This window comes from Acipenser ruthenus, chromosome 15 (assembly GCF_902713425.1).
Source record: "Acipenser ruthenus chromosome 15, fAciRut3.2 maternal haplotype, whole genome shotgun sequence".
NCBI lineage: Eukaryota > Metazoa > Chordata > Actinopteri > Acipenseriformes > Acipenseridae > Acipenser > Acipenser ruthenus.
Window position 1 is genome coordinate 18,551,068 of NC_081203.1, and position 25,299 is coordinate 18,576,366.

Consider the following 25,299-nt stretch of genomic DNA (forward strand, 5'->3'; position numbering starts at 1 on the left):
GTGTTGCTGTAGTTAACTAAGAGAAGAACCACTGGATTGGAAAGCTTCTTAGTGTTGCTGTAGTTAAACTAAGAGAAGAACCACTGGATTGGAAAGCTTCTCAGCGTTGCTGCAGTTAAACTAAGAAAAGAACAACTGGATTGGAAAGCTTCTTAGTGTTGCTGTAGTTAACTAAGAGAAGAACCACTGGATTGGAAAGCTTCTTAGCGTTGCTGCAGTTAAACTAAGAGAAGAACCACTGGATTGGAAAGCTTCTTAGTGTTGCTGTAGTTAACTAAGAGAAGAACCACTGGATTGGAAAGCTTCTTAGTGTTGCTGTAGTTAAACTAAGAGAAGAACCACTGGATTGGAAAGCTTCTTAGTGTTGCTGTAGTTAAACTAAGAGAAGAACCACTGGATTGGAAAGCTTCTTAGCGTTGCTGCAGTTAAACTAAGAGAAGAACCACTGGATTGGAAAGCTTCTTAGCGTTGCTGCAGTTAAACTAAGAGAAGAACCACTGGATTGGAAAGCTTCTTAGTGTTGCTGTAGTTAACTAAGAGAAGAACCACTGGATTGGAAAGCTTCTTAGTGTTGCTGTAGTTAAACTAAGAGAAGAACCACTGGATTGGAAAGCTTCTTAGTGTTGCTGTAGTTAACTAAGAGAAGAACCACTGGATTGGAAAGCTTCTTAGTGTTGCTGTAGTTAAACTAAGAGAAGAACCACTGGATTGGAAAGCTTCTCAGCGTTGCTGCAGTTAAACTAAGAAAAGAACAACTGGATTGGAAAGCTTCTTAGTGTTGCTGTAGTTAACTAAGAGAAGAACCACTGGATTGGAAAGCTTCTTAGCGTTGCTGCAGTTAAAGCCTGTGTGTTCAGTACCAGCGGCCTCCCTTCTCTCCTGCACCCCGAAGAGGATGTGATGTTTGTGGGCTCTCTCTCTGAATGGGCTTTATACAAGGGGCTTAAGACCCAAAGAAAACCCTGTCTTAGTCACTACTGAGAAACCAGTGATGTACTCAATACTAATGCATTTCTGAGATGAACCAAATTACAAATCACTGATGTGTGTCTCTCTGCCTTTTCATCAATGGTTCATGTGGCATTCTGTACTCATGCACCCATTTTTAAAACAGACATAAAACATATAATGTAGACCACTTTTAAAAAACATAATTCAAACCCTTTATTAACTAAACACTCTCAATAATGGAAGCTGCTGCTCATCCAGTCACGTTGTGTGTAGAATATGGCAGGGCACTGTACGATACAAGCTGATGTCTACTCCTCAAGACATCAGGCAGGCTACCCATGAGTGAGCTTACTAGCTTGTCTTTCATACAGCACCCTATACTCTTTCTTTTTTAAATATCTAGTTAAATAATAACTCAACTGTACAGTTAATTTAATGTGACACAATTTCCATGCAATACAAACATTGCCATTGTGCACCAGCAGACATGCCATGACAGCGCCCCCTATGTGCCAGCCATACCACCCTAAGTTTCTAAACCATAGTTGTCAATAGTTCTCTTAAATGATTTGTACCTAGCGAAGGTCATTCATAAATTAATTTCTTTGAAATAAAGTCCATTATATTACAGAGCAAGAAGCTGATTTTTTTATTTTTACTGCCCCTTACCTTTTTATAATATTTGCCATCATGCGGAGTGGTTCTTATTGCACTGATACAATGTTGTGCTTGTTTGTTTTTCTGTGTCTATGTTAAGGTGCTATAAGTGTGAGCGCAGGATCTGCTCTTCAGTTCTCCTTGCCTGTTATAGACATATGCAGGTAGATCAGACCACGTGTCATGATATTAGTAAGCTCTAGCACCATCTAGTGCCCAGCAGTGTATTGCCGGGAAAACAAAAGGACACTTGATGCAAAGTGGCAGATCAGTAGATCACTGCTATGAGAACAATTCAGGATGATTGCAGACCCCTTACAGGTAGTAACACAAAACACAGTGAAAACTTAAGACAGTGACAATGGAAACCCTATTTATGACATCAAACGTCACGTCCTTCATCTGCAAAGGACTACTTAAAACGGCGACGCCACAATTGGCAGAGTATCTCAGTCACTTAACTGTACTCTCTTCATCTATCTTTTCCCTCTTTTCAATGACACTGAAATGGTCTAAAAATAAAGGTTGGTAATAATTAGACAGCAAATACAGTACATCGTCGCTAGAACGCCCTTCATTATAATGAATTATAATTTTTTTTAAAAAAAGATAATATAAACACACGCTGTCAACACCCCGGTTTGTACGCACCTCCGTATGCCACCTCCGCAACTCTTAATAAATACGCGCTGTGTAACTATGCTTCCGAAACGAATATTATTTTATGTGGCAACAAAGCTGTAAATTCTATTGATCGTTTTAAAAAAAAACAACAGTAACATCTCTGTCGTAAATGTAGCTTGTCAAAAAGCACTCTGTGTTTTGTCTTGTTCAGCAACCATGCGACAAAGCAAAATAGATTAAAGAAAAAAAGACGATGATCTGATGAACTTTTGAGTGAAATACTTGAACAAACATGACTATACATGCATGTCAGAATGGACTTCGTGTAAATGTCTTAATTGAATGATGATGGGTTCCAATTAAAAATGCAGAAGCATTCATTTCTTTTTGTTCTTTAACACACACAGACCACAAATCACAGCAGAGTAGACACAACTTTAGCATAGAACTGTACATGTACAAACACTGCCTGGTCACTTTATTAGGACCTGCACTCAGTATCGGACTGGGACATTGATTTCCTTGATGTGTCTTAATCTATCAAGCAGCGGCTGCAGAAATGTAGGATTGAGATGAATGTGTCATTCAAGTTCATCCCACGCATGCTCAGTTGGATTGAGATGGTTCTGGAAGATGCCTGAAGTATCTGTCATGCTCTTCAAACCGTTTGAGCACAAGTCTGGTACAACACAATATAGTTTTGGAAGAGATGCACTGTTGGGTGGACTTGACCTGCAACGGTGCTGAAGTAATTTACAGCATTTGTTCGGTCTTCCAGAGTAAGCAAGGGACCCAGGGTAGACCATGAGAACATGCCCCACACCAGAGCGATACCAAATCCAAATCAGGTAGACATGTCCTGATGAAGTGTCCAGGCAGTGTATGTTACTGTATTTGAGATTATATATAATATTCATACTGTACTACATTTACAGTAATGTATCAGAATTATTATGAATTAGTCATTTAGCAGACGCTTATATCCAAAGCGACTTACAGAGACTACGGGGTGGAATACACATCACAACTGCTGCTGCAAAGTCACTTACAATAGGAACCTCGGTTTTACGTCTCATCCGAAGGACGGCACATGGGACACGTTAGAGCAAATGCAGGTTACCATTTCCTGTGTAAAAATCTTTTGCAGTGTCATTATTCACCATCACACAATGATACATAAAAACGTGCATCTGCCTTTGTGTGTGTGCTAAGCAATTTGTCCACATGAAGCAAAGTGCGTTAACACTAAGCAGCTAGGGGGTTGATTTGAATAACCTATACCCTCCTGGGCTAAGAGCTTAAATACACCACAGCTGGGTTTGTTAAAGAATTTTACAGTACCAGGGAGTCTCCCTGGATTACATGAACTACTTATTTTGAGTGCTAATCCCAGGATGACTATGTATAGGCTGTTGATGATCCAGGGGGGACAACCTGGGAATCAGATCAACCCCCTAAACAGCAATGTAAAAGGTACAGCGAGAGTTAGTCCATGATTAGCAGAATGCACTGGATTGCATTTAAATTGCATTTGTGTTTGTGAACATTATTGTGCACAGAAACCTTGATCAAATCCCTGAAGACTGTATAAGGACAGAGGAGGGAGAGAAAGAAACTCAACACTGAATTCATTTTGTAAAGCTCCCCGCCTTACTGCTTTCAAGCTTCTTTCTGCTGAATCTGCAGTATTACGACAGTGAAATAAATAGCCTGCCTTTCGATTACTGCCGCAGGCTACAAAGGGGATTTGTCGTAGTACATTTCAGCACAATAGGAGAGGCAAAGCAGGGGAAGGTACAGTCAAGAATGTATTTATTAACAGATTTCATAATCTCAGTCCTATCCCAATCATTGCATAAATGAATGGGAGAGAAACCTCGGGACAAAAGTGTATTTTGATAGTAAGTTCTGCAGGTTAGTAGTATGAATCTCCGTGCCCTGGCTGTATCACACACACAGTATCTTGTGCAAAAGACGGTCCTTAGTAAGTTCAAGATATAAAAGAATATTAAGAAAATGTACAGACGAGAGGCGGCCATTTGGCCCATCAATGCTCGTCCGGTTCCTACTAGCTGATTGTTCTCAAAACTTTGTAGGGTTGGGTCTTAAAGTATCCTAGTGATTCAGCATGGCTCTATGTATGTACAGACACCGCCATGGGATGATAAATGGCAGCATGTTTTAAATGTATTGTCAATTTCAAACAGAAGCAGAATAAAAAGATTTATTGGCAATTCAATTTCTTTCTTATGAAAAACAAAACTGCAATACATTGCAATACAGTATAGAAAATGACATTGATCAGTACAAAAACATAAGAAATCCTAAAGACCCTAAATGTGGCTGAATGCTATGAACAGTATCCGCATGTCGTGATGCTTGCTTGCCTGTTTGCTGACAGATGACCTAACGCATGAACATGAGCCCATCTGCCATGGTCTAGTTTGAGTCAGGAACATCAAATCCTGTCCATGTGGCACTAAGCAGCTCAGGAGCAGCAAGGAAGCCCCTCGTCTTCACCATCAGAACCTAACACGTGCCTGGAGAGGGTGGGTCTCACTCCCAAATCACAAAGCCAAGACACTCACAGCAGGTGAAAAGAAAACGTCACTCCGCAGCCTGTCCCTCTGTGTTCGGGGTGTGTGTGTGTGTGTCTGTGCCGTCACTGGAGCCTCGCTCGTTTCTCCGGAGGTGCTTTGGTGGCGGGAGCTTGCTGGGGATTCTTGGCAGAGTCTCTCTCTTCCTGCTTCACTGTCTCTGCTGGCGGCTCAGGCTCCTTCTTTATCTCCACTAAAGAGGGTGAAGAAAAGGATGTAAATACCTACATGGAATTAATACAGGATACGCCATGAACGTTTATGGAGTGCTGTAGTTATTCCACAAATGAGGATGGCCGACCGCAACAATCCATGAACGTTCATGGGAATATTCTGTTTATACAGGTATAATGTATGGGGAAAAAAAGTATGTTCAAACCTAAATGAAACAGCTGCATTTAGAGAGTTGCTTTCCTTAGATCAAGCTCTGCATCTGCTTAGCAACGCTTGAAATCGGGAGAGTTTGATTCGGCCAGTCGTTTTGTTGTTAGGTTTGAATTAACGCAATGCAGATTTTAAAAAGGTACAAAAATAAAATATTCACCCTGCTTCGCCGAATACACAACAGGTATTGAACGCTAGATCTCTCGACGCTTGTCGTACTGTATAATATTCAATGCCTTTTAACTCTGAAGGCCTGGGCTTGAATCCGGCTCACACGTGCAATGAGTTTGGTGGTCTCAACATAGTGACCAGTGGACATCAGTGTAATCAACATCACCACAGCATTGCACAATTCAACACAATTGTGAAACATGATCTGCTTCAGGCCCAGGACTGAAGGGCAGGCAGGATTGGGGCCCTCTCTCTGTGTCTCTCTCGCTTGCACAGCTGTGAGAGGAAGCTCTCATGGGATCTTCTGAAGGCAGCCCGAGCCATTGTCCTTTTCATGAGCACTAAATAAAAATCCACTAGCACCTAATTACAAATAAATCATTGAACAATGAAATACATGTAAATGTATAGGTGTCAGGACCATGGAATATCAGTAGGATAACTAGTAAGTTTACACCCAGATTTCTAATCCCAACTGGGAGATTGCTGGGTCCAGAAACTAGGAACTAATCCCAACCAAGTTATGCACAGAGAATTCCTAATATACAGTACAAAACCTTACCTGGTATAGGCTTTTCTCCAGACTTTGGCTGAAAATAAAACAGTAAAAAATAGTGTTACTGGTATTTAAATTTCACTTCAATCTGAAAAATAAAAATAACACATTTCTAGTTCTAATTATCTATACGCAAACAGAAAAGGTATTCATGTAGGATACAAGCAAGACAATACTTGATTCAGAGTTCTCTAAGGTTGAGGTGGCCTATTCCTATGATACAGCCAATTACCATACTCACAGTAAGTGCATCCCCTTACAGTGTTCCAGCCAGAGGGGATAATAACTAACAGGAATGTTATACCTGTCAGCCTCACTTGCTCTCATGTATATAGAACAGACAGCAGAGTGACTGCAAACACCCTCAAACACTACAGGGACTCAATACCAAGCTACTTGAAACAGAGTTTAACTGCATTCTCAGCATTTCTAGTTTGGACTTGAGTCAACTGTGACACCCCAGCGCAAAAAAACCCCCATTACAAATACATTGTTAAAATTAACACTGATGTGCAGCAGTACAGTATAAACCAACAACCAGAATATTCACACACTGAGGTCCACAACACAGGGGCCTGTTCGGAAGCAATTCTATGAAATAATATATACTAGCTCAATTATTGCTCCCAATAGATTGTTTCATACTGTTAAAATGAGTATATTCTCTGAAAATGTGTCTTTGCACTTGCTTTAAATAAAGGCTTCTAATGTCTTTTTGCAGGCTGTACTGCAGACAATCACATATTGTGTTATGAATGTAGAAGGCTGCAGTTTATTCTGCCTTGTTTAACAGTGAATCCTTTAAGACCGTCAATGTCCTCTCCCTGTGAGGTTACCCCTTTAAGACAATCGATGTCCTCTCCCTCTGAGGTTACCCCTTTAAGACAATCGATGTCCTCTCACTCTTACGTTAACCCTTTAAGACAGTTGATGTCCTCTCCCTCTGACGTTAATCCTTTAAGACAGTCGATGTCCTCTCCCTCTGAGGTTACCCCTTTAAGACAGTCGATGTCCTCTCCCTGAGGTTACCCCTTTAAGACAGTCTATGTCCTCTCCCTCTGAGGTTACCCCTTTAAGACAGTCGATGTCCTCTCCCTCTGAGGTTACCCCTTTAAGACAGTCGATGTCCTCTCCCTCTGAGGTTACCCCTTTAAGACCGTCAATGTCCTCGTCCTCTCCCTCTCAGGTTAACCCTTTAAGACCGTCGATGTCCTCTCCCTCTGAGATTAACCCTTTAAGACAGTCGATGTCCTCTCCCTCTGAGGTTACCCCTTTAAGACAGTCGATGTCCTCTCCCTGAGGTTAACCCTTTAAGACCGTCAATGTCCTCTCCCTCTGAGGTTACCCCTTTAAGACAGTCAATGTCCTCTCCCTCGGAGGTTACCCCTTTAAGACAGTCAATGTCCTCTCCCTCTGAGGTTACCCCTTTAAGACAGTCAATGTCCTCTCCCTCTGAGGTTACCCCTTTAAGACAGTCGATGTCCTCTCCCTCGGAGGTTACCTGGTAAAACGCAGGAGGGAATTTCTGCCGCAGGTCCAGGAGCAGCATGTCCACCCTCTGTCTCTGGAACAGCGAGCTCGGCTCTTCCTTCTTCTTGGTTTTGGGCTTGGATTTTTCTACAACAGAACCAAACACTGTTCAAAGATTGTATTTGCATACCTATTGTTCTCAGAATGACATTCACACAAACCTTTCATACTTTATCTTGACTGATATCAGGTATCAGGTCCCCACCTGAGCCTCCTTCATTATGCTGCCCACAGGACACAAGGTGAGGTCAGGTGGGGTGCTATGTGCTGTAACACAGGAAGTGAATGAAGAGAGAAAACCAAGTGCTTCAAGTGCAATACCAAAGCATGCAAGTACTGAGTGGTGTGGCAGTATTTACTTTACTTGTATCTATATCAGTATACTGGGGATTTTGTGAATTCAGTTATGCGAACGAGGGTGGGTGCCTTTTCAGAAGTTACACAGCCGAGCATCTTAGTTGTATTAAAGGTAGGGAATCAGGTGAAGAGTCAGGGGACAGTAAAAAAACACTTCTATGCTGGGAAAGGGGTCCCGCCTGTCCAATAAACTGTGCGATCACCACAGACACTAAACAAGTGACTGAATACACATTTAATACACACATATCTGAATATAGTTTGCAATGATTTTGCATGATTCTGGGTTCTGTTGATCCAATACTGAGTTGTTATATTTTTTCTCTGTGTCCGTGTTTACCTGTCTGTGAGCTTGTGTGAAGAATCCCAAACTGTGTGGACTGAACAGACTTCCTTATTCCATTCAAATCACTGTGCCAACTTGGCTGGTCCCACCTACTCACCCCCTCTATATATGTATAGGCTGGGCCAGCAGAGCTGAAAGGTCACATGGTCACATGGTTTGAAAGGAATGCGGACGTATGTTCAGTGCCTAGGCAGCAAGAAATCTCCAAACGACAGAAAGAGAAAAATGGTAGCTCAATATTGGAGAATCAGAAGCCAGAACCTCTTAATGACTGCAAATGAATCAGACGAGGGAAACAATTAAATAAAATGACATCTGCAGCGTCTTGCGCTTGAATTGTTAGGAGCAGTTTTGTTCCTTGGTGATTGGATAAGCACCCTGCGCCCTGCTGAACTGACCTCGCTCCTCCTGGTCGTTGAACTGCCACCAGTACCCTTTGGAGGGGTGGTACCTGCAGTAGGACATGGCCTCGTCAAACGCAGACTGGACCCCGTGCACAGCAGATAGCTTCAAAACAAACACACACCCCCTTTACAACTACTACAGTGTGCTCGAATGGAACGAGAAGGGATGCAGTAGTACTAAAACACAAACTGACAGGCGTTAGGATGAGACGTCTTCAAAGACAGGGCTTCTTGTGTGTTTTTTTTTTTTTTTGTATTTTATTAGATCAAGGCTGTTTAAAACGGCTAGCGAAAATATAAATTCTTAACAGGGTCCTGTTTTACAGTTCATTTAACCTCAAATACACAGTTTCATCAGTATCCACCCGATTCTCTCTTTATTTTTCTATATATGCATTGGATAAAATGCATTAGGCAGGTGTAATGAGTCTCTCCTGATTTCTCCTTTGTAGAACAAAGGAGATTCTATTTAAGGATAGTTCATAATAAAGTGGCCACACCCTGTCTGTCATTTATTATTATTATTTATTTCTTATCAGACGCCCTTATCCACATCATACTTTGAGTGACAGCTTGTACTGGCTCCCAGGCCAGCACACTCAATTATTATTGCTTTGAGAGATGGGCATCTTTACACACAGTAGGTCTGATCAGCTTCATAATCACGTGCACAGAGCTGCACTGAAGGCATGCTCAGTACAAAAACACTGAAAGCTTTTTTTCTGATCTACAGATTTACTCGATTATCTTACAACTGACATTCTACTCACCACTCTAGAGCCGATGACAGACCCCAGGTCTGGAGCCTGGTACACCACACCAGCTATGATGTAGTAATCAGACAAAGGGATGACTTCAATACAAGAAAAGAAACAGGTGTTAGAGTGTCATTTTAAATGCCTTTTTACATCAGCTAGTGTGCTAGACGGAAGGCTGTAAGCATGCATTGTGCATATTTTATATTGTATTGTGATGCCAGACCAGTACCACTACATGGAATACATGCACTTAGTCATTAGTCTGATCTTACGACACATCAAGACCCTCACATGCATTGTGACATGAAGAGCAGGATATGCATTTAGTGCTTCGGACACCCCTAGATTTACAGTTTAAGTGCTGCTCTGAACACCATATTAGTAGCAAACTAACTAGATTCAATTAAAGTGCCTCTTTATGGTGCTATTGAACTTGTAACAAAGGAGAAACTCCAGGAACACACCGCTGCATAAGCAAAAGGGTCATAACACTGCGCTGACATTGTGCAAGCCCTAATTGAGATGCAATGTATGTGAAAAAGCAAACACCTGCATCAACACCTCTGTCAGAGACGTTTGGCTCTCACCTTGATTTGGAGACTGTCTTTGTTGTTTTCGGATGATATACAGAATGGGCTCCTGTGCGTGAAGCAGAATGTATTCGACTCCAACCATCTGGCTGTGAAAACAATATATAAATAATATAATTTTATTACAGAACGTCAGGTTCAATAACGACTACTGAAACAAAGGCGTACATAGCCCTCGGTTGGGTTTTCATCTGGGTCTTACACTCAGTTTTGAGAATCCCAAGGAAAAGTACCCAATCCTTGGGCTGAAGCGATGTGCACCGATACAAAACAATATTATCTGCACTGTTATACTATCACCCACTGATGCACCTACTCCAGCCAGTGTACAGAAATGCACTGCAGCCCCCCTCACAATCAACTGAACTATGCCATGCAATCCTCCATATCGTGGGACTGCTGACATGCCATTTTTACATGGATTTTTATGACACTTCTATATTCTATACATTGGCACCCACCCGATATGCACCGTGCCTTGTACTTGACTGTACATTGTATTTAGATCAGTCCACTGAACCTCAATGTTGCACACTTGGGAGCACATGGCCAGATTCTTTCCAGGTGTCCCGTTACATTAGGTGATCATAGTAAAGCCCTCTGGTGCTTTAATGAAACTATTCATTCGTTTTCTGCATCAGTACAGATGATTATTAATAAAATAAGACCATCAGTAAGATTTAGCCCTGCAGTTCTAGGATTATAAAATACATAGAGTGTATGATTGCCATCTAGGGCAGCCTGGTGTAGTAACACAAAGCATTTTTATTGCAAAAAAAAGGGCAGAACCCTTCCAGCACTAATAAATCAAATCTTACAAAGCCTGCTAAGCACTATCGATCCCTAAGATCTGCTACCGGCTCTTCTGCCTTGGATGTGAGGTGTACCTCTGGGAATGTGAAGACATCACTCTGGGTATGAGCACTTTAAAACTGGATATCATGTCCTGGCTTTGTTGATCTGGTGTAAAACAGAAATAACTCAGAGCTTTTCTGAAAGCCTCACACAGCATTTATTCAATCCCTGGTTCTAAACGATCTAGTCTTCATATGTAATCTTGATGTTGTGCGGTTTCATTGTCATTATTCACTGAGCCTCCAATGAAAAAGAAGGACCCTTCACTTTTAATAACCTTTCCTCCAAAGTCCTTTTTTTGCTGTTGATCTTTTTATTTGCATTAGGGGGGTTAGATTCCGTTTCATTCCCTAAACTTTAGGATTAAACACGTCTAAGCTTTCACATATTGGGGATTTTTATTTTTAACCAATCAAAAAGCCGTGGTGAGTACTCAATAAAATACTGTTCATTTTTTAAACTGTAAACTTCTAACATCATTAGCTATGATGTTCAACCTTTAGTCCACTTTCTGTTTTACAGGAGCCTCATATAGTTTTCTATGAGCAGCATAGTGCTTTCCTCTTAGCTTTGTAATATAAATAACACAGCAGTGTTGTGTAAAAAGGCAACATTTATATTTTGTGAACACAAAACATAACAGGAAATTTTTAAATTTCACATTGTTTGCAAATACGTTCACATTACATATTTGTTTTCAAAATGTGTGTATTATTCTTGTTGATTGTCAATATTATGTATTATGCTGTCTCTCATAGATGCATTTATAATTAGGGATTCTGATTTTCTGTTTTAACAGATAAAAACCGATAAAACACCCCCGATACAAAAAAAGTGAAATTGTTGTATAGTCAAACACCAGAAAAAAAGCTGGAAATGGTGACTCAATTCACGTTGACTTCACCCCTTTCCCATTAAAAAAATAAAATAAAAATACTATCTATCATTGATTCTGTAAATAAATGCCTACACACAAAAACCCCAGAAGAACGTGTCTGTGACCATAAGGTTTTTGTTGAAAAAGACAGCAAAGGAAAGAAGGTACAAGTGAAGTGTGCAAGTACTGTCGAGTTACTATACATATTGTGACAGGAAAAAACAGCCAAGCATATTGGAAAGTAACCGAAATCAATAATTTCATACAGTATACGATTTCAGGGTATCTTGAAAATAGCTAAAAATAAGCACTGAAAATGTAATTAATAAAAAAAGAAAAAGCCATATTTATAATTAATAATAATAATGTGGTTAAAATGACAAGTCAGAATTTAATCTACAGTGACAATACACTAGATGGCAGTAGAATTATAGGCAACTACAATGTTGTAAAAAGGACAAGTGTACAAGTATAATATAACTTGCATGACCACAAGACTTTTAGCACACCTGCCCATCGAGTGCTTGCTAGCAATTCTCTTTCAAAGCGGGTCAGATCTGCTGTCTTGCTGTCCCACTATTCCTAAAACTGACCTGCAACAAGGAGATGCCGCCTGTATATACAGCATTATAAACTTTTTGAAACACATTTGTTCAGTTTTCTAATCATTGAACAGCCTTTTTCAAGGAGGTTTTATTTCAGGTTTACTTTCATGGTCTTCCAAGCTTTAGTCTCACTCCGGTCACTTCTTACACTAGGCTAATAGGATTCCCACCTGAGCCCTAGACTCCTGTTTATGTGTACTATAGAAAGCTATGTTGGACCAGGTGGAGTATAATTAAGTGCTTTACCTGAGTGAAGACGAAGCCTGAAAAACAAACAGATCAGCAACAACATAATAAAAGACCTGTGACAATGCTGTTACATGAGAGTTCTATCTATTGATTTGTTTTATCCTTCCTTTTTGTTAAAGCACTGGCTATTACAAGTTTCATAAACACAACCACCACCTACTTTAAATGTTCCAGGGTGAGCCTCTGCATTTTGACCACTTCGTTGTTGCAGGTCCTGTCATAGAAGGGGTTACTCCTCTCAGAGAAATAATCCAGAACATTCCCGGGGTTGAGAATGGGAATCCAGCCGCTGTCCACCCACGAGATTCCCAGCAAGTTATCTGATCACAGGAGAAACACAGAGCCATGCTCAAAGGGACGGAATGCAGCCACTTGTTCAGTATCGGGGTATGATGTTACATGAAGTCCACCAGACCCCCACCTTTATTGACATCACTAACACTGCCGTTGCCCCACCTGGCAATTGGGTTCTTACCTTTTGCATTATTTCTGGGTTGATTCAGGTTAATTTATTTTAACAGTAAAGAAACATGTTAAAAACACCAGGAGTAATTCACCTTCTAGTCATTAGCTAATCTGAATCAAGTGTCATTTTGTTTTGCTTGCAAATATCATAAAAGGTTAACAGAACATAAAAACAATGTATGTTCTGCTCCCCTGTGCTTAAGCACAACCTACAACATCTGGGTGATTACAAAAAGTCTCTGTAATGTAGTTATTATTACTATTATTATTATTATTTGTTTATTTAGCAGACGCCTTTATCCAAGGCGACTTACAGAGACTAGGGTGTGTAAACTAACTAGGCTATGCATCAGCTGCAGAGTCACTTACAACTACGTCTCACCCGAAAGACGGAGCACGGTGGTGGGATTTGAACCGGGGACCTCCTGGTTACAAGCCCATTTCTTTAACCACTGGACCACACAGCCTCGTTACATTTCAACACCACCTAACGCTCATCCACTGATAAAATCCCTCCCTCTGGTATCTTCAGTAGCTTCTGAATTGCCCTGTATATTACATTAGGCACATATTTTAACTCCATGAGTTTATTTATTGGCGGGTATCCAGCCAAGCAAACTCAGAACCATACATTACATTATTAACAACGTTATCAATGAAACAAGTACGTATCTCTGTGAACACTACAGCACAGCACACCGCAAGACCCTGCTCGTTTATTTATAGAAAGGAAAGCAGCGAAGACGAGGTAGCGGTGCTGTGCAAGGGGGCGGTTTTATATGTTTCGCCTCTCAGTAATTTCAGAACAATACATATAACAAAAAGACAAATGAAGACAAGCTGAAAAGCAAATCAAAAAATACCTGAAGTCGCCATCTTGAATGTTGAATCGCGTGCACTTCCGGCGCCTGAAGACTTTGTGACGTCATCAATACATAAGAATCGCCATTAAGGTAAGGGCACTACAGACCTATGTTAATGATACTGTACAGTATACGCTCTTATAATACATTCTGTTTTAATAAATATCTCATAATCATATCTCATGTGATAATGACCTACTGATGAGCATTTTATTCAATTGACCGCGGCCGGTTCTTACGGGAAACACGCGCTACAAGTCCTTCAAGAAAAAGCAGTGCTGTAAACAGCTGGTTTTATATGCAAATGTATATATATATATATATATATATATATATATATATATATATATATATATATATATATATATATAGATAGATAGATAGATAGATAGATAGATAGATAGATAGATAGATAGATAGCTGTCTGTTCATCTGTGGATCTATATGTCACAATGCGATTGGACAAAACCGGAATGGTGTTACTCTAGTGATGCGCATTGATTGAGAATGCGATCTGTTCTAGAATGCTTCTGATGCTCCCATTCCAGATATACCCAAGCCGTTCTAGAACTTCACAAGGGGCTTTCATTGTAGTTCAGGGAGATGACCATTTCTTTTCTGAAAAAAAAAACGTGTTCGTTCACGCGATTAATGATCAAAATGTCCTTCCTCAGTCCGTGTTTCGAAAGGGACATTGTACAGAATTGATAATGAAGAGACATCGCGTAACAGAAATGCCATACATAGGTATTTTTTAACAGGATGCTATAGCTTAGAATTAATCATGTGTTCGGCAAAAACAAAACTTGATTTTACATGAAATAAATGACTCGGGGTCCATACCTACACGCGCCTTTGCTGTTCGGCGTTAGTTCTGTATCATTAGTCTTGCTATCTGACTGTGCAGTCCAGTCCGGACCTCTTGAAGCGGCTGCTGAGCTATACAAGGCTGATGAACCCTGTGCCAGCGAGCATCGAGTGACTGCGCTGCCCGCCCGGCCGTCTCTGCGGCTCTGCAGCTCTCTTGAGTTGTGACCCTGTACTGCACTGTAACGCCTGTAAACCTTGGATAAAGGTGCCTGCCAAATAAATACATACATTAATAATAATAATAATAATAATAATAATAATAATAATAATAATAATAATAATAATGTTTTCCATTTACATAAAATAATAGAAACAGCACAGTGCGCACTGGATGAAATGCTCTGTATGGTATATGAAACAGCACAGTGAGCACTGGATGAAATGCTTTCACTGTATGTCTGATAACATTGTATTCACTGTGGTGGACTTGCCAAGCCGTGAATGTTGTGTGTTCTAGTTGAATGTTGTGTGTTGTAGTTGAATGTTGTGTGTTGTAGTTGAATGTTGAGTGTTGTAGTTGAATGTTGTGTGTTGTAGTTGAATGTTGTGTGTTCCAGTTGAATGTTGTGTGTTCTAGTTGAATGCTGTGTGTTGTAGTTGAATGTTGTGTGTTCTAGTTGAATGCTGTGTGTTCTAGTTGAATGCTGTGTGTTGTAGTTGAATGTTGTGTGTTCTAGTTGAATGCTGTGTGTTCTAGTTGAATGCTGTGTGTTGTAGTTGAATGTTGTCTGTTGTAGTTGAATGTTGTGTGTTCCAGTTGAATGTTGTGTGTTCTAGTTGAATGCTGTGTGTTCTAGTTGAATGTTGAGTGTTGTAGTTGAATGTTGTGTGTTGTAGTTGAATGTTGTGTGTTCCAGTTGAATGTTGTGTGTTCTAGTTGAATGCTGTGTGTTGTAGTTGAATGTTGTGTGTTCTAGTTGAATGCTGTGTGTTCTAGTTGAATGCTGTGTGTTGTAGTTGAATGTTGTGTGTTCTAGTTGAATGCTGTGTGTTCTAGTTGAATGCTGTGTGTTGTAGTTGAATGTTGTGTGTTGTAGTTGAATGTTGTGTGTTCCAGTTGAATGTTGTGTGTTCTAGTTGAATGCTGTGTGTTCTAGTTGAATGCTGTGTGTTGTAGTTGAATGTTGTGTGTTGTAGTTGAATGTTGTGTGTTCCAGTTGAATGTTGTGTGTTCTAGTTGAATGCTGTGTGTTCTAGTTGAATGCTGTGTGTTGTAGTTGAATGTTGTGTGTTGTAGTTGAATGTTGTGTGTTGTAGTTGAATGTTGTGTGTTCTAGTTGAATGCTGTGTGTTCCAGTTGAATGTTGTGTGTTCTAGTTGAATGTTGTGTGTTCTAGTTGAATGCTGTGTGTTCTAGTTGAATGTTGTGTGTTGTAGTTGAATGTTGTGTGTTCTAGTTGAATGTTGTGTGTTCTAGTTGAATGTTGTGTGTTCTAGTTGAATGCTGTGTGTTCCAGTTGAATGTTGTGATTTCTAGCTGAATGCAGTGTGCTTGTGTCTCGGGGCATGTTGAATGGACAGGGTGCAGTATACCATGCGCTGGACTGCCCTGGCTGTATTAATAGGGTGTGTTATCAATAGCAGCTGGTCCTGGGATGCACTGCAAAGGCATGTAAACACAGCCAGCCTGGTGCACATTCCACATGCTTTCAATAGCAGGAATTACTGACGTTGATGCTGTTCATATAAAGCAGGGTTACCCTTCAACACTTCATGCAGAATGACTGGCTCGTTTTACACGCATAGGAACCTTGCTACGTTGTGAAATACAATTTTACTAATGTTATCTTCTTGTTTGGATACGCATTGCGACCCGAGTAGAGCTCTCAGAATCATATCTGTGTATCTATTAACACTTAACCAGACTCTAGCGTAAGGTTACATTGGGTAGTCCAGGATTAGTGCTAATAGCGGTCCGTGAAACCAGCCGATACAGTGTTGCAGAGTCTTGCATCGATAATAATGATGGTAATCTGTCTAATCCGCTGCATTAAGATTTGGCCCGAATATTAACAGTAGAATACCAGAATGTAAAAAAGTGACACGTTTTATTTATGATTATCGATGTAAAATGCAAACAATATAAAGTTGCGCGTGCTCTACTTCACTTCAGAATCGCATGTGAAACGGGTCAATGACTCCTCGTTGAGATACTGACAGCAGAGCAATACGCCTGGCCGGGGCTTGCATTGAGACGCGATGATGAGGCAGGCAGCTCCTGACATGTTTTAGTTTCATATCGGAGGATGTTTGCATAGTTCTCTTCTGGAGAAAACAAAACAACAAACCGGCTGCATCAGGTTACGATGCGTTTTTAATCTGGCATCAGGAAAGTCTGTTCTGTGTCAGCTAATCAAAAAGAGCAAAATAGGTGTTGTTGGAAACTATAAAACGAAGCAACTGTATCAGCAAAACAAACCAAATCCAATAGTCATGGAGAGGGAGGAGCGGGGAGTCTGAACAGCAACAAGCATCAACATGCAACAGAACTGAACAGAGCAGCGAGAGGAAGCACTCTGACTACCGGAAAAAAAACACTACCGCCCAGCTCACAGGACAACACGGGTCTCACACTAGAGCTGTCTGTCTAGTCGGGGGGTTAGGAAGATGCATCCCAGTCGGGCAGTGGTACAAGACGGTAACGCGAGCACAGTGGTACTGGGTTCGGGCAGCGGCAGGGGCAGTGTGTCCAGGCTGCTACAACAGAGCAACGCATTGCCAGCCAACAGCAGCCGAGACCCCGCGCGTCCTGAGTACCATCACAACCAGCAGCAGCAGCACTATCGCTGCCACGGCTCCAGCCTCATGAGAGACCCCGGCCAGCGACACCCAGAGCCGGCGCAGCTGCTCCACAGGGCGCTGGAGTTCAAGAGCCAGGGGACCCAGTGCTACAAGGAGAAGAAATACAGGGAATCCATCGGGAAGTACCACAGGGCGCTACTGGACATGAAAGCGCTACACACGCTGCTCGGGGATCAAGCTACCACGATGTGTCCGTCCTCAGCGGAGCGTCCGCAGGGGGGTACGCCGGGGCTGAGCGAGGAGCAGAAGGAGATGGTGGAGAACGCCGAGGTCGAGTGTTACAACAGCCTGGCAGGTAACGTGTCATCGGTGACTACAGACAGACAGGCAGGCAGACAGACAGACAGACAGACAGACAGGCAGACAGACAGACAGACAGTTAGGCAGGCAGGCAGGCAGACAGACAGACAGACAGACAGACAGACAGCTATGTTCTAACGACCACTCAAATAACAGCCTCTTAATTTAATATGGTATGCAGTCCAATTTAGTACAGCAAACACCACACGGGCCATGTATGAGATTTATTATCATTACTGTAATAGGGTTACATTTATGTTAAGTAGCCTACACTAGCTGTGCTTACAGTTTATTTATGTATTTATTTTACACATTGTGTGCTTTATTTATTTATGTTCTAAAATAAACTCAAAGTATAGCTTTGATGTTGTTGTTTTTGTTTAAGAAGAAACACTGTCTAATCAGACCTTGCCTTCTGGGATCCCTGAACCAGCACACAAAGGGTTAAATAAAAGATACTGTATTTTTTATAATTAAAAATAATCGGTCCTCCAACAAAATGTACATGCTTGAATACTTTCTTTGATGATCACTTATCAAAACCAGAGATGATGATGAGGGCTGTAGTGGTTAGAACCAGAGATGATGATGAGGGCTGTAGTGGTTGGAGCCAGAGCTGAGATCCTGGTTACAGATCCCAGTGCAGTATGTGTTGTCCTTATACAATGGCCATGGAGTAAATAGGAGAATCCTTTCAACTGTATGCCAGATCTCTCCCTGAATTGCTTAGCTCCTGTTACTTGACCTTTTAAGTAACGGTGATAAATTACCAGAACAAATTATGCTGAGGCCAGAATCAATGAGGTCTTTAAATGAAACATACGTTACAGAGGTAGGTGTTTAATTGGTCTTTCATTCTCAAAGGGCCAAATTAGGCTTGCAACAAGGGGGAATCAATGTACATTTGTCATTCTAATTATTATTGTAAAACGGCTGCTTCCTGGTACCCTACTGCTTGATGTTCAGAAGGCCAGCTCTTCGGTCTGGTCTCTTTCTGATGCATCATGGAAACGAGGGCTTCAAGGAGTGAGCGATGAAGATTGGCTGAAAGAACGACATCTATTTAGCCTGGAACAAAGAAGAATCAAGGAGGACTTGATTGTAGTCTTTGCAATCTGAAAAGGAATTGATGTAGTAAACACTAACCAGTAATTAAAGTGCAGCACAGAAACCAGGGCCTAAGGACACAGTGGAAATGATGTGGATACAGACTTAGGACAGAAGGGAGGAGACACTTCTTCACACAGACAGGGGCGAGCCTATTACACGGGTTACCTAGTCATGTTGTTAACGCTGAATCATTGGGATCCTTTAAGATCCAGCTTGACAAAGTTTTTAGATCAATCAGCTACTAGGAACTGGACGAGACTTGATGATAAATGGCCTCCTGTCGTTCATAGATTTGGTTCTTTTGTTCTTATGTGATTCAGCCATATTATTTTAACCAAACCACAGCTCTGAACACTGTAGCTAGAAGATTTGATCTGAGGGTTTCACCCACTGAAGCCTGATTGTTTTGACATTAGATTTCACCTGGAAACAGTGTAAACAAATGAAATGAGGTACGACAGATCCCGTCATTAATGTTGTGATTCGAAATGAAGCACACGTTTCTTAACTAGTGACTAAATGGGTTTCTTAATTCTGTACTATCCAGGGATGGCAATAAGACTCCTATTGCACAGCTGTTTCACCCATTCCAGGTTTTACTACCAGCTTGATTAGCCACAGTTTATAGGTAACAAGCTCAGACGTGTCTTATTAAACTCAAAGTAACACCAGGAATGGATCAAACTGCTCTGCAACAGGAGTCTTATTTCCATCCCTGTATTCACTCTTAAATACTCTACCGCGCTGGATTTAGAAATGCTAATAGAAAGGTAATCAGTGTCGTGACACGTGTTTCGAGTAGAAGTCTTTCAATCTGTCATTGTGTATTGAACTGAAGTATATTCAAATATGTTTGTTGAGAGTTTGATAAAAACAGAAACTAGATTTGATCAGATTTCTTCCTACCCCATGTGTGTGCATAGAAATAACATGAAAGTCCTAATTGAACTCAATTTCTTTAACTTGCAAACAGTATAAAATCAATGCCTGAGCTCTTGGGTGAGAGGCGAGTGATCATGGCAGGAATGTCATTGACCCCTGAGTGTGACCCTGATCGTATCTCAGTGACAGCAGCAGCTTCAGCACAGCTCTCCTGAAACAGCTACTGTCTGTACAGGAGCAGGGCTTTCACAATTACAGCAGTAGGAAGGAATTCCAGCCTGTAATTCCATTGTTTTTGAATGTGATAGTCAAGGGACTTAGGGACCTATTTTCAAAGAGTTTACTCCACTCTTTAATTCACTCCTACGTTTTGAAAGAGGGAAAAAACCGAAATCAATATACAAAACCTGGAACCACGCTGCTAGATTTTACGCTCTCAATGTGTTTTTCATTTTGATGCATCAACATGATTTTCTTTCTCCTTTCATAAAACAGTTAATTAAAGACTGGAGGAAACTCTTTGAAAATACGTCCCTTCGTGTTTTACCCCAAGTAGCACAGTTTCCACTTCCCTAATGGAATATTTTTAAAAGCAGTAATTAACTTGACCGATTCCTTCGCTAGAGAAGTCAATATACAATATGAATTATCGCTAGGGCTGGGACTGATATGGCTTTTTCACATTCAAATATTATTTCAAAATGCAAACAGATATTTGAATGTTTTTAAATTTGGAATTAGCTGTAAAACGAACATACAGTTTGTACCAATATTACAGTAAAAAAAAATCTCTGGGAGTGAAATAAACCCGCTACCCTGATCAACTGACCTGTTAAAGATTCAATTTCTTCTGTGTCATAGAATTTATTTCAGATATCATTGATGCATTCATGACTGGTTCATGACTGAATACTAACATGGTAATTTTTTGCCACCAAACACATTCAAGCAGTGCTTGTTAGAATATTTCTTCCAGCACTAATTATGAGTATTTACTTTTAATAAGTATATTTAAATTGAAGTACAGTTCAGAAGTTTATACCCCCAGTATTGGGTTCTAGTGAACATGTCCACCTAGGTTTATTAACTATGTTGTGAAAAGCACTCACCCAAGTGGGGTGGAACTTGATACGGACATTCCTTTACACATCTATGTGAGTTCTGGCCTCTGATTGGTTGGGCTAATGAATACTATATGTCTAATGCCCGTATTTGATAAAATTGCATTCAACATGCGTGAGGATGAGCTAATAACATAACTTTCAAAATTAAGAAAACTTAGTAGGAATGAAAAACACGATGACATGGGGAGCTGTGAAAAGGCACTGAAGGAAAATGCGGTGTAGATTCCAAAACCTTAGCTAGTAGACTTTAAGAAGGGCTCCCTGTCTGTGTGTATAGCTGCCCTGGAGCAGAGTGCGGTGCTGAAGTGTAATTGTTTCATTCCTTTATTGATCTCTACCCACGCACTGGATTGTGTTTGCTGGAGTAAAGTGCATCAGAAATGTAGAGGACTTCAGAACAGAAAGGATTCCAGTGGCATAATGCACAGGGTTTAGAGACTGGAACAACATGGGAAATACCTTTAATATGTAGCACATACTTTTGTTTAACTGAGCTTTTCAAAATGCAGTGCCACACTGATTTATGAGACTGGGGATAATGCTTGGATGATGAACAGGGTGGAACAATTCCTTGTGTATCGATGAATCAAGCTGTTTTCTTTACATGACATATCATCTCATAACAAAGGGATGTATCGTTTGTATCATGATACAATAGAGCGCGTGATTCACCAAATGGTTCTTCAATGAAGAACAAGGGCATTTTATAGATTTGAATACAGGCCCTCTCTATCTCATTTCATTTGAGTTTTTTTACAAAATAATCAATAGTCCATTGTTAACTTGATTTATTCTTTACCACAAGCTATTGAGAGTATCAGAATCTGAAGGTATATGGAGGCATCTCACTGCCTGTCTGCCTGTACGCATGTTAAGTCAGGAACTTTTTCAAATACAGTGGTTCAGGCCACGCTAATCTACTTCTTCACATTACAGAAAGCTCTTAATTTTGTATTTACAGCCATGGCTGGTGGGGAATGTATGTTACTGGCATACTGGTTTCTGCTTTTAAAACAGTTTGTGTTAATGTGATATCTCTCTAACATATGGCTTGGACAGCGAATGGGAATTAACTATAAAACGCACTGACTCTGGCTGTGCCTCGCCCCCTTCCCCCCAGCCTGTCTGCTGCAGATGGAGCTGGTGAACTACGAGAGAGTGAAGGAGTACTGTCTGAAGGTGCTCAGGAAGGAAGGGGAGAACTTCAAGGCTCTGTACCGCTCTGGAGTGGCCTACTACCACCTGGGGGACTACCACAAGGCCCTGCACTACCTCAAGGAGGCCCGGAAACAGCAGCCCACAGGTCAGTGTCAGCACAGTCTGCCAGCATCCCAGCCCTAGGCCGCCGTCACTGAGACACACTGACATGGGTGGGGCTAAAACCCCTGGGGACTGGCCTAGTGGTGAGAGCTGAGGGACTTGGAGGGAAGCAGTGTGGCCTAATAGATAGAGCTGAGGGACTGGGAGGGAGGGAGGCAGTGTGGCCTTGTGTTCAGAGCTGAAGGACTGGGTGGGCAGTATGGTCTAGTGGTTAGAGCTGAGAAACTGGAAGGTAAGCAGTGTGACCTAGTGGTTAGAGCTGAAGGACTGGGAGGGAGGGAAGCAGTGAGGTTGGTGAGTTTCCTGTTCAGCTCCAGGCCTTGGACAGCACGTTTCCTCTGAGGCGTCCCGTCCTGTGAGTGATATGAGTGGTGCAGAGGTTAAATAACCCTGACTATGCTTTCCTGTCACTCTCTCCCTTCTCTCCGTGCTGTTTCCTGTAGATACCAATGTTATCCGCTACATCCAGCTGACGGAAATGAAACTCCGTCGCTCTGCTCAGCGGCAGGAGGAGGCCTTGTAAACAGAGCCTGTTGCTATGGGAACACACCAGGAGCAGCGTCTGTGAGCTCTGAAAGCTGCTTCATCAACCAGTCACAACTCTGGACACTGATTGGATATGTGCCTGCGGTTTCCAATGGCTGAGGGGAGGTGGGCGGAACTGGGGCAGAGCCTGGCATGTGGAGTTTTGGGGTTGTTTTGAGTCACTGTTAGCACTGTTTGTCCTTTGTTTATGTAAGTAACAAATTATCCACATTCATATTCTTCCTTGCAAAATGGTTTATTTTTTCACTACCCACACAGAGCTGTCCTACTCAAAAATCAATACAGACACTTAAAGGCATCAGCTTAAACTGCAGTGCTCTGCTTCTCACAAGCTGTACATCCACTAATGGAAAACAGCTTTGCTGTGGAGCACCAGACAGGGGGGTCATTAACTTTTAAAACACAAGCTTTCAACACTGCGGTGGGTGAACTGTATTGATTCAATGGATTGGAGTTCTTCTCATTTTTAATGCTGTACAAGTCATGAGAAACAGTCAATACCAAGACATGAGAAACACAGTCAATACCAAGTCATGAGAAACACAGTCAATGCTGTACAAGTCATGAAAAACACCGTCAATACCAAGTCATGAGAAACACAGTCAATGCTGTACAAGTCATGAAAAACACAGTCAATACCAAGTCATGAGAAACACAGTCAATGCTTTACAAGTCATGAAAAACACAGTCAATACCAAGTCATGAGAAACACAGTCAATGCTTTACAAGTCATGAAAAACACATTCAATACCAAGTCATGAGAAACACAGTCAATACCAAGTCATGAGAAACACAGTCAATGCTGTACAAGTCATGAAAAACACAGTCAATACCAAGTCATGAGAAACACAGTCAATGCTGTACAAGTCATGAGAAACACAGTCCATACCAAGTCATGAGAAACACAGTCAATACCAAGTCATGAGAAACACAGTCAATACCAAGTCATGAGAAACACAGTCAATACCAAGTCATGAGAAACACAGTCAATACCAAGTCATGAGAAACACAGTCAATACCATACAAGTAATGAAAAACACAGTCAATACCATACAAGTCATGAGAAACACAGTCAATGCCGTACCAGTCATGAGAAATACAGTCAATACTGTACCAGTCATGAGAAACACAGTCAATGCTGTACAAGTCATGAGAAACAGTCAATACCAAGACATGAGAAACACAGTCAATACCAAGTCATGAGAAACACAGTCAATGCTGTACAAGTCATGAAAAACACCGTCAATACCAAGTCATGAGAAACACAGTCAATGCTGTACAAGTCATGAAAAACACCGTCAATACCAAGTCATGAGAAACACAGTCAATGCTGTACAAGTCATGAAAAACACAGTCAATACCAAGTCATGAGAAACACAGTCAATGCTTTACAAGTCATGAAAAACACAGTCAATACCAAGTCATGAGAAACACAGTCAATGCTTTACAAGTCATGAAAAACACATTCAATACCAAGTCATGAGAAACACAGTCAATACCAAGTCATGAGAAACACAGTCAATATCAAGTCATGAGAAACACAGTCAATACCAAGTCATGAGAAACACAGTCAATGCTGTACAAGTCATGAAAAACACAGTCAATACCAAGTCATGAGAAACACAGTCAATGCTGTACAAGTCATGAGAAACACAGTCAATACCAAGTCATGAGAAACACAGTCAATGCTGTACAAGTCATGAGAAACACAGTCAATACCAAGTCATGAGAAACACAGTCAATGCTGTACAAGTCATGAGAAACACAGTCAATGCTGTACAAGTCATGCCCATATCTGACTGGGATTTTTTAGCTCTGCACAGAATGTAGTTACAGAAAAGTTCTGGGATCTGCAGCTCCTATATCATGCATAGTTATTGTCATTGTTCTCTAAATCTGGTTTTGCACTTGCCTGGAGAGTCCTCAGTCCATTCAAACCATGTGACTCGCCTACTCTACATATTTATAGACAGGGAGATGTTAGGTGGAGCTGGCACAGCTGAAAGATCACATTGTCACTTGATCTGAATGGATTGAGAAAACCTTTTCAGGGCCGCCACTTAGGGTTCTCCAGACAAGCTCAAAGCAGGTAAAGGCAAAATTAGAGAGAAATTCTAACTTAATAGTGGCGCAGCAGTACCCAGGATCACTGAGAATGATTGCAAACATAAAATAGCAATCTAAAAACTCAATTAACATGGCACTAGACGCTACCCTTCAATAGTGTACAGCGATGAAATTCTGTGGATGTGCCGCAGTACCGCAGGGGGGGCTGGAGTGTGAAGATTGTTACCCCAATGTGACTCAGCCTTCTGTTCCTGAATTGCACACTTCTGCCAGCAATGAGACTGAAACTCAGTGTGATTGTGCTGGGGAGGGGGGAGAGAGACTGCTGTCAGTGTTTCCCAAATCCTACATTCAGGTTTCTGATTTTAGGTAACTGATAAACGATGATAATATACCCCTGAAAATACCCAGTATCTCATGAACACTGTACAATCCTACT

General features: G+C 41.2%; 2 protein-coding genes across 4 annotated transcripts; one reads left to right on the top strand and one right to left on the bottom strand.

The window, feature by feature from the left end:
* Window positions 1–4,442: 4,442 nt before the first annotated feature.
* Window positions 4,443–13,934, bottom strand: LOC117422139 (mediator of RNA polymerase II transcription subunit 6-like). Of its 3 annotated transcripts, none has more exons than XM_034036823.3 (8): window positions 13,840–13,934; window positions 12,672–12,831; window positions 9,923–10,014; window positions 9,348–9,430; window positions 8,572–8,680; window positions 7,442–7,557; window positions 5,947–5,974; window positions 4,443–5,022 (listed from the first exon to the last, which is right to left on the bottom strand). In XM_034036823.3, exons 1-8 carry the CDS (start codon window positions 13,850–13,852, stop codon window positions 4,895–4,897), a joined length of 729 nt encoding a protein of 242 aa, XP_033892714.1. In that variant the 5' UTR covers window positions 13,853–13,934; the 3' UTR covers window positions 4,443–4,894. The 3 variants fall into 3 exon arrangements, with proteins under 3 accessions (XP_033892714.1, XP_033892715.1, XP_058843280.1); XM_034036824.3 differs by lacking the exon at window positions 13,840–13,934 and adding an exon at window positions 13,359–13,662; XM_058987297.1 differs by lacking the exon at window positions 13,840–13,934 and adding an exon at window positions 13,346–13,367.
* A 2,914-nt stretch (window positions 13,935–16,848) lies between these two features.
* LOC117422681 (tetratricopeptide repeat protein 9A) lies at window positions 16,849–23,811 on the top strand. The gene is made up of 3 exons (XM_034037936.2): window positions 16,849–17,806; window positions 22,048–22,230; window positions 22,691–23,811. Exons 1-3 carry the CDS (start codon window positions 17,317–17,319, stop codon window positions 22,768–22,770), a joined length of 753 nt encoding a protein of 250 aa, XP_033893827.1. The 5' UTR covers window positions 16,849–17,316; the 3' UTR covers window positions 22,771–23,811.
* Window positions 23,812–25,299: the final 1,488 nt, after the last annotated feature.

Bases quoted from the DNA above. Each gene is read 5' to 3' on its own strand.
- LOC117422139 (XM_034036823.3), bottom strand. The intron at 10,015-12,671 runs GTAGGTGGTGGT...TTGTTTTCACAG, and splicing joins CTCACCCTGGAACATTTAAA to CCAGATGGTTGGAGTCGAAT. The intron at 5,975-7,441 runs GTAACCTCCGAG...TTTTATTTTCAG, and splicing joins TCCCTCCTGCGTTTTACCAG to CCAAAGTCTGGAGAAAAGCC.
- LOC117422681 (XM_034037936.2), top strand. From the start codon at position 17,317: ATGCATCCCAGTCGGGCAGTGGTACAAGACGGTAACGCGAGCACAGTG. The intron at 17,807-22,047 runs GTAACGTGTCAT...CCTTCCCCCCAG, and splicing joins GTGTTACAACAGCCTGGCAG to CCTGTCTGCTGCAGATGGAG. The intron at 22,231-22,690 runs GTCAGTGTCAGC...TGTTTCCTGTAG, and splicing joins CCGGAAACAGCAGCCCACAG to ATACCAATGTTATCCGCTAC.